This window comes from Phalacrocorax aristotelis, chromosome 4 (genome assembly GCF_949628215.1).
Source record: "Phalacrocorax aristotelis chromosome 4, bGulAri2.1, whole genome shotgun sequence".
Lineage (NCBI taxonomy): Eukaryota > Metazoa > Chordata > Aves > Suliformes > Phalacrocoracidae > Phalacrocorax > Phalacrocorax aristotelis.
In genome coordinates, this window is record NC_134279.1 from 77,376,960 (window position 1) to 77,388,890 (window position 11,931).

The 11,931-nt window shown below is 50.8% G+C and overlaps 1 protein-coding gene and 1 long non-coding RNA gene across 5 annotated transcripts in view; one reads left to right on the forward strand and one right to left on the reverse strand.

The window, feature by feature from the left end:
* Window positions 1-2,510, reverse strand: part of FGFRL1 (fibroblast growth factor receptor like 1) — a 179,138-nt gene extending 176,628 nt beyond the window's left edge. The window contains exons 1-2 of one of the 4 annotated variants that reach the window (XM_075092116.1): window positions 2,006-2,510; window positions 688-797 (exon numbers count right to left, since the gene is read on the reverse strand). In XM_075092116.1, the coding sequence (XP_074948217.1) occupies window positions 688-748 (61 nt within the window). In that variant the 5' untranslated portion in view covers window positions 749-797; window positions 2,006-2,510. Of the gene's footprint in view, window positions 1-687; window positions 798-1,172; window positions 1,294-1,477; window positions 1,603-2,005 lie in introns of those variants that run through there. The other 3 variants (XM_075092119.1, XM_075092118.1, XM_075092117.1) reach the window with 3 other exon arrangements.
* LOC142056739 (uncharacterized) lies at window positions 268-9,043 on the forward strand. The gene is made up of 2 exons (XR_012660426.1): window positions 268-489; window positions 3,266-9,043. It is a non-coding gene; the product is annotated as an uncharacterized LOC142056739 (long non-coding RNA).
* The last annotated feature ends 2,888 nt before the right edge of the window (window positions 9,044-11,931 follow it).

An 11,931-nucleotide genomic window follows, 5' to 3' on the forward strand; every position in this document is an offset into this window, starting at 1 on the left:
GACACAGGCGAGAGCGGAGGAAAAGCTACCGCTCCTTCCGCTCTGACCCCAGAGCTTTGCTTAGAGCACCTTCCCATAAAGAAACTTCTTTTTTTCCACACACACCACCCCCCCGTCACTCCGGGTCAATGTATTTCAATTTGCCTCTGGTAGGGTAACCTGTTTATTGAAATCCGATCAACTGCTGGAGCCCCAGTGTTAAAATACGCTCTCGCTGTTGGGAACTGTCATTTGTCTGTCACCGAGGAAGTTAATGGATGTGTTTGTTTAGTTTGCTAGTGGGAACATACAGGGCAGGGGCTGGAGGGATTACAGGAGGGGAGAGGTATTACTGATCCACAGAGGAATGCAGTTGCTTTTCTTTAAAATTGTCTGTGTATTTTTACACACGCATGAGAAAAGCCCCTGGAAGTTCACCTGCGCCTAAGAGACCTCAGCAAACCTGGAGCGACCACGCTCCATCCAAACCAACGGCCCCGAAACACGCAGGTAAGGAGGCACCACACGTGGGCACGAGCCCGCACCCCTGCATGGATAAGCAACGTGCAGGGGACGAGTCCGTGCCGACAGCAACTCCCTTACGGCGTCCCTCCGAGGGCACCACGGGCATTTGCAGAGCACGAGCCCAGCGGAGCAGAGGGAAGGGTGCGAGTCGCAGAGGGTTTGCAGTGAGCGCCGTCTCCTTACCTCTCGCCGAGTCCGAAAATGCAATTATCCCAGCAAAAAGGAGCGCAAGCTGCAATTCCATTTTGAAAACCAGATCCTTCTGTATCGTACAGGCTACCGTCCTCTCAGACCTGGAGGCAGGAAAAAGGAGAGCAAAATAATTACCGGGGAAAATAAACCCCAAACAACCCACAACTTCGCAGTTTCAAAACCTATTGCGGAGACTTAAGAGCAGAAACAGCAAATGAAAGAGCAACGTGCTTGTAATTCATTCCTTGGCGCTCAGCAAGTAAAACTTTGCCCTCCTCTCTGCTTTAGCCTGATATAAATCAAGGACCCACTGAGGCCAGTAAGCTCCTCTAAGTTTACAGTTAATGCATAATTCTTTGGTATCCTGTACAAAACCAGTCTGGAAGGCAAACAAAACACTTGCGAGTAGCCATAAAACAAGATTTCAGGTTAACAATTTGCGGAGGAACTTGGGGAAGGGGGAGGAGGAATGTTACCTCTCCCATCAGCAGCCCAGAAAACTTTGTGTTGCTGCTTCAGTGCCCCTCAGCCAGGCTGGGCTCTGGGTACGCGCCTTCCTCCACGCCGTAACTTCTCTGAACAGCACTGATTTTTTTCCTTTCCTCTCCCGCCTCCCCCCCGACTTGCTCCCGTGTGCTCCAGAGGTGCGTCCCAAAGCAAAACTGCACTTAATTATCCAGATTCTTGAAGATGCCTTCGCTGTGATACGCAAACCCGGGGTAGATCAGGTTTACGTTAATTACACCCTGTTCTCCTCCTAAAACTCTCACTCTCTAAACACTGTCTGAATTCCTCACCCTTGTAACTCCCCGGTTTAAACACTCCGTGCCCCCAGGACACACAACAACCCGCGTACAGCATCCAGCAAAGCAAATACGGACGCTTTGCCATTAGTTTCCCAATTTGCCGTGGGGAGCTGGTACGGACGGACGGACGGACGGACGGACGGAGGGAGGGAGGGAGGGAAGGGGGGCGCCCGCGGGGCCGGGCGGGCGAGGGGGCTCCCCCCGGGGCGGGACCCGGGGCCCCGCGGGGCGCAGCGCGGCCGGGAACGGGATATTGGGGGCCGGGAATTGGGGTCGGGAGGCGGGATGGCCCTGGGGCGGGGGGGACGGGACACGGGGACGACACGGGACACCCGGCGCGATGCCACCTGGTGCTGCCCCCCGCTTCGGGGCAAGCCCGGCGGCTCCCAGCTGTGCCTTAAAGTCTCCCCGACCCAGCGCCGACCCCAGGCGGGGGGGTGTGTGTGTGTGTAGGGGGGGGGGGGGGTCTCCCGGCCGGGGGTGGTGGCGCGGGGGACACTTACCTTGGCTGCCGCCGGGGCTCTAGCACCGAGCGCTGGCGCCCATCCCCGCCGCTCGCCGCCTCATGCCCTCCGCGGCCACGGCGCCCGGCGGGGCGCTCCGCCGCCGGCCTCTACCTCATCCCCCCCCGGGGGGCTCTGGGGGCTGCCCGCTGCCTGGAGGGGGGGCCCTCCCCACCGAGCGGCTCTTCCCCTTCCCCACCGGCTTCTTCCCAACCCCCCTCCCCTTCACCCCAGGGGAGATATTTTTTTTTTTTCCACTAGGGAGCCACGGGCGAGGAGCTTAAAGCAAAAGGGGGGAAAGCCTGTAAATTCTTTTTCCTGCTTTCCGGGTCGGGCTGAGCGTGTGTGCGCGGGGAGGGACAGCGGGGACCTGACAGACCCGCGGGGCTCCGCGGCCGCGGGATGCCCGGTGATGCCGTCCCGCGGCTCGCCCAGCCGGAATCCCGTTTAAGGAGCGAGGGGAGGAGGGGAAAGGGGCTGGGGAAGGGGAGGGGGCGGGGGGGGGAAGGGGGGGGAAGAGCCGGGGCGAGAGAAACAAGCGATAAAGCAACTTTCCCTGCAGGGCTTTGTGGCTGTGGGGGCAGAGCCGCCCAGGAGGGCGGTGCGGAGCCGCCCCGCTCCAAACTTCGCACCAATCCCCGGGAGCCCCCGCCCTCCCTCCCGCCCTCCCCGCCGGCCCGCTCCGCGCCGCCGCTCCCCTTAACCCTTTGCGGGAGCGGCTTGGGGGGGGTGGGGGGGGACGGCACGGCACCGGCGGCCCGCGGAGCTCCGGGTGCGTCTCGGAGCGGCGAGGCCCCCCCCAAACCCCCTCCCGCGGCCCCCTGCCCCCCTCTGTGCCCCACGGCCGTGGAGCCCCGGAGCGCCCTGGACACCCCCGCCACCCCTCCGGCGACCTCCCGGGGCAGCTGTGCCCCAGGGCATCCCCCCCCCAACCCACCCATCCACTCTCTGGAGCCCACGTAGCCCCCCGTGAGCCAAGCGGCGATGGAGACCTCCAGCCCCGCGGCCCCCCCATGCACCCCACACCCGTCCCTGCCAAGCCACCCCTCTGCCCAAGGCAAGGAGAGAGCCCCGTCCGTGGAAACCCGCCGTGGAGGCAGTGAGGGATGGAGCGGGATCAGCCACGCCGTTTTGATCTCTCGGGTTGGATGCAAATCATGCCAGAAAAAGACTGGACTGAACTAAACTAAACCGATTGGAAAATAACACTGTGGAGATCTCTGTTCCTTAGATTAACTGTTATTATTTACTTTCAAACAGGACTCGACTGATGCACCCACTCTTACAGCAAATTACCCGCCGCGCAGGATAAAAACCAACCTGGCAGAATTCACCAAACAGACTAAACAAATGACAATATAAAAAAAGCTGCCTCAATAGCTATAGTTTTATATCTGGAGAGAAACATTGTTCCTGTTGATGTTACTGTTTATTAGATCTCTTATTTGACATGCTCCAGCATGAAGGCCGCCTTGAAAATGAAGCTGTCTCCATACTAATTCAATGTGATAGGCACCAGGAGAACCCCTAAAATGAAGCCAAGTAGTTTGAACATCCATCTTATCTATTTTGTTAGGATTATGAAATCCCAACCTCTATTATTATTATTACTACTACTAAATATTTTTGACTCAGTGGTTCCTGACAGCATTAAATCTTGATACACAAAATCAGTGCGAAAAACATTCAAGACTAAACATACAAACCCCCTGAACCAGAAACAAAGCGGCTGACAATACTGTTTTTATATTTTACATATTTATATCATCATTTTTATTATTAAAGTTCATTCAGTTGAGAAATCCCAGATGGACTACTCCTCCTATCAGGCAATAACTTCAGCCTCATTGACTTCAAAGACAGTGTTGACTGAGGCAAACCTTCAGGACTTGACCTACATGGTCATATTCATGCCATGGATTCTGATAAAATCCCTCCAACTTGCACTAGAATGAGGGCTCAACCGCACGCTACCATCTCGAGGGAGGTCTTGTAAAACACCTCTTTGTAACATTTCCCAGCCATTTCACCGCAACGGAGTCAAGTTCTTTGCCCCAAGGACATCACAATCCACGTGATCCAGCCCCGAAACTATTTACACGACCTTCTGTTCCCGTGCAGACTGAAGTCCAAAGCAGCCTCAGTTCTGGCTCAGACATGGGTCACGTCTGGCTCGTCATGGGCGGGTTTCCCACCAGGTTAGAGGGACCTGCTGAAGAACTCGTACTCCTCATCTTGTTTTTCTGGGTCATGCATTGAGACCGAGGTTTAATTCCCAGATACACCATGGCTTTCTCATCACAGACTGTGTAGAGACTCAGGCAAACTCTCTCTGGGCCTGAATCAGCTCTGGTCTGGAAGAAGAGGCCTTCTTCCAAGCCAGGCTGTGCCCAAGCCCAGCACCAAGCATCCAGCTCAGGTTGAACATAGATAAGAATCCTCTAATGGATCCACTCCTTCCATCCTCACTTCCTTATTGAAAAATCCCACGTGTGCCTTTGCAGGCTCCAACATCTCCCAGACTGTGGGCGTATCTCCTCCCAATGCACCTATAAAGCAGCAAAATCACCAGTGGGAAGTTCTGGGAGATGCAGGATTACAGAGGTGGCACACAAGAGTTTCAAAAGCATCCTGGTGCCAAGTTCCCCCTTAAGCCTCTGTCTTTAGGCATTGAGAAGCTTTTTAAGAATCTGACTCCAAGTCATGTTGCAAAAGGATTACATGGAGCAGGGAATGGAGCCCACAGCTTCCATACCGCAGGATAAAATAACCAGAAAACAACCCCTACCGACTCCAAAATGTCAGCACAATTATTATTTTTTGCAGGGGCTTGGGAGGGCATGAAAGACAGTCTGAAACTGTACTGTAGACTTCATCCATCTCATTCCCAATATCGCAGTGGAGGAATAAATGTAAAACATTGATACAACAAAAATAATTAATATTCCTGAAACAGCTCCTGGTTTATCAGCAACAAAATCTCATGCTGTTTTCCCAACACTTCTACCTAAATAAGGAAACATGCAGAGCTGTGTTTTTTCTGGGCTGGCTGTAATTTGCAGGATGATTGAGTAGTCTGAAAGTCAACAGCCCCAGCTTGCTCCTGCACCCCATGGTCCTGAGACAAGGCTGTGGGAAAACAGCTTTCTGGAGCTGACAAACAAAACCGAATGCTAAGCAACGAAGTACGTGTCTTCATGTGGCCTGAGAAGCAGGCTAACAGCCCATTTGTATCCCAGTTGTCCCCAAAACCCTGTTTCCAAACCATGGCTTTCCAGATTTTGCATAGCTGTGATGGTGCAGTGAATGTCCATCCCCAGAACAACTTTCCTCATGTCTTGGAAACCACGGCTTAGCCTTTTTCCAGCTTTCTTACCTCTTTTCTCCCAGGACCTTCTTACCTCCATCATCACAGAAATCCATTTCCCCCCATTTTCTCCCTTCCACCTTGGTTGTTTTGCCTTGTCTTTTCCCCTACAGACAATTAGGGAGACACTACACCTCTGGGCTGTAATTCCTAACCTGCTTCTGTGATATTCTTGAACGCCAGGTGGTAGCCATGCAGCTGAATTTCCCCATCCCACCGAGCACCCCAGGAGCCTGGGGCCATCCAAGCAGCTTGGGCTGGCAGCGGTGCCTTGCAGGAGCACGAGGCCCCATGGCACGGATCCACAGGGACATGCCACTGGGGCGGAGGGTGTGCGGGACTGGGCGGCTGGGCGCAGCTGACGGAGCACGTGAAGGTGATGGAAGGGCATGGCCAGGATTAGGCACATTCCCTCTGCTTGCCGCCCTGTTTGTGCAGCCCTCCTCGGGTTACCGGGGGGAGCAGGCATGTGCACTGGGTCAGCCCGAGCATCCATCTAGGATGCCTAGGACTGCTCTGGGCATGGGGAAAGGTAAGTGATGTGGTTAATGGCACAGATTTCCCTGGGTGGATCAGTTCTGATAAAACACTTGGTGTGTGACAAGACAGCACAGAAAATGTCATATCTGGCCAGACAAGAAGCACAACACACACCTTTCCATTTGCAAGCCAGGAGGGTCACTGTTCTGATCCATCTGGGTATGTAGTTAAGGCTAAAACTGTGTTTTTCAGAGAAAGCAGTATTCTATGAGAGCTGAATCACCATCTCCCCTATCTATGGTAACTGAGACCTAGCTGTAAACTAGGTGATGTTCAGTAAGGAGCTATGGGCAGATGGAAAGATGAACCAGGGTGGTATGGTCCTGAAATCTGTATTTCATTCTTGATGAAAAATGGCATTTCTTCTCCCCACATATTCAGTTATTCCCTTAGACTGTTTTGCTATAAGCAGTCTTGCAAAGAAACAAATGGATCATCATATGCATAATGTTAATTTTTATACATGAAGCATGAATGCTGTTGTCAGGCAGAGAAGAAAAGATGATAATGGAGTTAAATGTCCTGTCAACCAAACCTTGGGTCCTGTGCGGGATTCTGGGAGGTCCCACTGCCTCAGGGTCCTCTTGCAGCAGGGCTTTTGAGGCTTTTTGCAGGCACAAGTGATCCCTTTGCTCCTTGTCGTCCCTGTCTTGGTCTGAAGCACCACCACCAGGAGAGGGTTCCCAGAGGAAACTCTGAGGACCAGTCACACATGCTGCCCAGTCTCACTGTGCCTGGAGAATGTGCTTGGATTTCTCATTGATGCTAAATTTGCACATGACGGCATCTGCAGGAAATGCTTTCCACCATCCCCAGTTGGCCGGGAGACCCTATCTCTTTTGGCCAGGTTAGGCACGCTGTGTCAGCGCTCCCTGGCACTAGGGAAACGTGACAGCCCTGAGCAGGGTACGGGCAGCGCTCGGGGAATGCCAGCCAGCCCAGCCCAGGAGGATGCATCTTGTTGGCAGCATGAGTCCTTCACACTGCCTTCCCAGGGGCTGCCAAATGAAGTTCAAGGTCTTGGCGGCTCCGACACACTGCTCAGCAGGTGGTCTCCAAGGTGGATTATAGGTCTCCAAGATGGATTGTAGCAGAGGGCAACTCCTCTCTCCAGGCTAAGCTGAACCCTCCTCCAGAGGCAAAGCTCGCTTGTGCAGGAGAGCCAGAACATCCCAGGGGAGCTCTGGGAAGTGCAGACCCTGGGTCACAGCTTCAAACAGCCTTTTCTGCTCCAGAAGTGTGTATAAGAAGGTCCTAGTATAATAAAACACTACAATCCATGGAAAATTCTCCTTCCATGTAGGGAAGGTATGCACAAGGAAGAGTTTTAGATCAAGCAATACCGAGGGAAGAACACAGAGAAGGTTTTGGATGCACAAGTCCCAGACATCATCTGCTTTTCTCCGACTCCTCTCATCAGATCTAAGAGAAGACATTACCTCTCCCGACAACATTTGCTTCCCTTCCACACAACAACCACACCACCACAGTGGCTATAGCAGGAGTAAACCACATCTGACACTTGCTACACCATTTCCACACTCCCAGAAGGTGCTCAGATATCCAGATGAGGAATATGGTACAAAAAGCTTACAGCAGAACAGGTTGCCATTTGTTTGAAAGAGCTATACTCCTTCTGCTTTCTTTAATTGTATCTCATTCTTCTTTCTCACATCCCTTTGCATCAAATCAAGCAATTTGCTTATGCTCTGTACTTTTTTCCACTCTTAAATGTTTGCAGGCCGTTCCCTTACTCAGCGTTTGTTCAAACTACAAGTAGTTAAAGTTTCCAAATGTTCTCCATAAACACATCCTTCCTCAGGCCCCTTATCCCTTATATCACTCAACACTGGTTTCTTGGAGTCAGTCTGACACTGATGTATGAAGGATTTGATTTTGCTTTCCTTTTGCATCTGGCTCGTACAAGAATAATCCCACTAGAGCCTTTGGAATCATTGTAAGTGAGAAAAAAACCTGATCAAGCCAACAGACTCATCTGTGCAGCAACTATTGAGCTCAGGTAGTCTGAGCTGAAGACTCTGAATATGCATCCCTGAATCTGAATATCTCAGCTGGGGAGGTGACCACAGTTTTGAAGGCCTAAATCTCCTCTTGCTGCTCCCTCACATCATCCTCCTGTGCAAGGAAATTTGTCTGTACACATCGATGCTGGGTTTAGCAAAGAGATGTAGCAAACATGAAAGGAGAGGTGCAAAAAATAACCAAAAAAAAAAAAAAAGCCCAAGATCAACAGACAGAGTGGAAAACAGAAATGTCAAGTATTAATTGCTGCAGAGACGTGAGGAATGTTAAGGGAAACTGTTTGTGGATTTATGTTCAAAAAAATAAGACAACTTCCCAAACTATTTCCTTTCAAATCTCTCAGCATTTTCCATAAATTCCATGTGCATGTGTGGTGCTCTCTGATAACATACAAATCTGTATGCATAAACTGTTTTGAAATGTTTGTACAGTTTCATCCAAAAATATGACTATATGTTTGTGTTTTAATTGTCAGCAATAGGATATTAGGCAATAGCCACATGCATCATGTCAGGGGCACTGGCTAAGTTTAGGTGGTACTAGCACAACCTCCCCCTCTCTGGCTGGATCTCCATGATGAAGAGAAAGCAGATTATCTGAAGGAAGAACCTGTTACCAAGCAGGGTGCAAGCAAGAGCACAGCCCCCGCTCTCAGTGACTGGGGTGCCGGTCCAGACCAGCAAACCCACTGAAACCAATAAAGCCATTTCAGACTCGCAGGGGTGTAACCAGGAGCAGAAATTTGCTGATTTCCAGGTCAGGTGTCAGAGTTTCTGCAGCTCTTTGGAAAAACATAAAGCCTTTTGGGGTGGGGTGGGGGAATGACACTTTGTTTCAATCAATCAGTGTTGTTTGAAATGTCTTTCATTTATTAACATTCTTGCTGAAGCCAAACATTAGTTCCACTTTATCAGGAATATAATGCAGCTGCATTTTCTGGATGGGAACACCACCAAAACTATGTTAACCATATAGTCGACAGCTATGCCTTGTTTACTCTTATGTGTAAAACCATAAAGAAACAATCCTCATAGGAAATCTCTTTTCTTTTTCTCTATCTGTATGCAAATAAAAATAATAGGAAAGGCTGGAATAGCATGCTTATTGAGAAACTTTGCTGCCCTCTCCCCAGCGAGCAGCAGGATCGGGTCAGCCATCAGTGGGTGAGGATTTGCCTCCCGAGTGTGGCAGAGGTAGCTGAGCACCACGCTGTGCCTTTGCAGAGGAGCACTGGGTGCTGAGAAGCCTCTTCCTCCATTCTGCCTGGACGGTCAGGGGCTTTATTTTGCCCTGGGTTTGTTGAGAAACTCTCCTTGATTCCCCAAATGCAGATCCAGCTAGGTCAGCCCGCTCTGGTACAGCAATAGGGTTTGCAGGGAAGATGCATCCATCCCCTCAGTGCTTTCTCTCTAGGACATTCCTCTTGGAGCTGCATTTCCCCTGAAGCAAATGCTGCAGTTAGGGTGCTGGCTTGTGCATGGCTCTCAGCCCATGAAACTGCCACTCCATGACAGCTCAGCCTTGGCATTACTTGTGCTGTGGGATGAGCTGCCCAAGGAAATCAGCTGGCTCCAGAGATGAGTTCCCGTGGGCACAGGGCATGGGGGTTACAAGGGAAGCAGCTCTGGAGAGGATTCCCCTGAGCTCAGGGGGGACCTCTCAGACCTTCAGCTGCTCAAATGTTCATCAGATTCCCCTTGTCTTGGTGCCATGCCCATGGCTTCATCCAGCAGCGCTGGCAGAGTGGCTGTGGGCACAGGGCAAGGCTGGGGGGAGAGGACACTCACACCTGGAGGACTAATCTTGATGGACCTGAAGAGTGCTGCCCACTTGCCCACAGACCAAGAAAGAAGGCTACAAAATCCACCAGGGTGTGACACACCACAGACTACATGGCACAGCCTCCATCCCACCCTCCCCAGGCACAGGCAGGGTTAAATATTAACCACACCAGACCTGCTTAGGCTAGGGTTCTGCAAGACAGCCTCTTCGGCTGGGCAGCAACCCCCATAGCCATCCCCACGCGAAGGGAAGAGCAGAGAGCACACTAAGGAGCCCTGGAAATATGCAAGGAGCTGGCAACGTTTGCTGCCAAACACTTTTATCTTTAGACAAAGATAAATCTGTTGCTTACTTAACCCAGTCTTTACGAAACTCACACCTCCAAGTTTCCAAAATAACAGGAGCAGAGTAGGGCTGGCTGGTGTCCTGGTGAGCAGCAGATATATACAGGGCAGCTAGAAGGCAACAGCATATCTCCCTAGAAAAATGGCTGGAGAATAAACCATATATCACAGAAATAAATAAGAACTTAACCTCCATGGGTCAGAGAACTTATCTTCTTGTGTTTCGTTAAGTGCAGGTGCCTGTTTACTGAAGAGAGCGATTAGGATATAATGTTAATAATGAAGATCAAAAAAATCTGCTACTCAAAAAGAATAATGAGGAACATGAAAACCTTGCAATGCAAGGCAGATGCAGTGGAATAGTGAAGGAGCAGAAATGTGCCATAAATACATAAGAGGGTGTCCTTGGCAGTCGCGTGGTTTGTAACCGAAGGCCAGCAGGAAGACAGATGCCAGCAATACAAGGTGCAGCCCTCACCGCAGCGCTGGCTCTGAGCCCCAGGGTCTGCTCACCGAGGTGCTTTTGTTCATGTTATACATGACTGTGAGTTCAAACAGATCAATGTCACCTCAGGGTTTTGGTGTGGTGCTGAGCAACAACTGTGAATTTTGGACCTGCCTCCTCTAAGAGGTCCCACGTCCGACTGACGAGGCACTACTTATTTACCAGAGCTTTTGTCAAACTTCAGGCTTCCCACAAAAACTAGCCAGACTCCACCTCAATTTCAGGTCATTTGCTTCGTTTTTGCAGGGATAGGTGCTGCAAAAGCCATTGCAAATACTGACTGGGAATAGCAACTGCCTTTCTAGCTATAAAATTCACCAGTCTCAGTAAATACTATTTTTTTTTAATACTAGAGTTATTATCCGACAAGAATATAGCCCCTTCCTCTGCCACCCGCGACCCAGGCTGAACCTGTTTGGCCTGTGTTATTGTGCTAGTGTAATTCAGTGGAAAAGAGATTGGATTAAACAGGCAGCTCTGGAGGAGTAAATAAAAGGAACATGCTTTAAAGAGTAAATAGACAAGTCTGGGTATAATGGAATAACTCCTGGCGGTGCTAAATCAAAGAGAATATAATGCCCTCACTAAAATCTGAACACGGATGTTTGTCTCTGCAACAAAACCCAGAGGGGAGCAGAGGATGCTCTGGGGGTGTCCGCAAATCCACACTAGAAACAGTACAAAAAAAAAAGGAGAGCATAAAAAAAAAGGGGGGGAGGGGGCAAGATCTCTGTAACAGCCAGGCTTGTGCTGAGGAAGAAGCCCAGTTTCTGAATGATCTGTGCATGTTTCCTAAGAGGTGGACAGAGAAATCCAGGTTACCTCAGGGTAATTCCTCACTGATTCCAGACCAAATCTGTTTAGCAGCAGAAATATTATTTTTTTCCTCACTGCCAGCCCTGCAGTTCAACCTGGACTGGTGGGTCAAGTCCTCGTCTTCACCTCCCCTTTTGCTTTTATGCTGCTCCAACGAAGTCAAGAGCATGTTTGAAGGCAGTAATGGGATTTTCTTAGCGCAGGGGATTCTACAAGAGTAGCCAGCAGCTCCTGTCCAGGCCAGCAGCATGATGTCCCAGGGCAGGAGAGGGCTGGGAGGATGTGATGCTCCCTGGCAGCCTCAGCATGCAGATTCCCACTTTGGGAATGGTTAGTTGATGGCATAAACCAGCCCAGCTGTAAAGTCAATTGATCTATCTTCTACACAGGCTGTTTTACCCCCAGCAAAAAGTTCAGAAGCAGATAATACAAAGCTCGCTGCGATCCCCCCCTGCTCACCTGTGCTTTGCACCTCCAGAGGCCCTGCAAGAGAAACAGGGCACTCAGCTCTCCGGGACCAAAGCAAGAA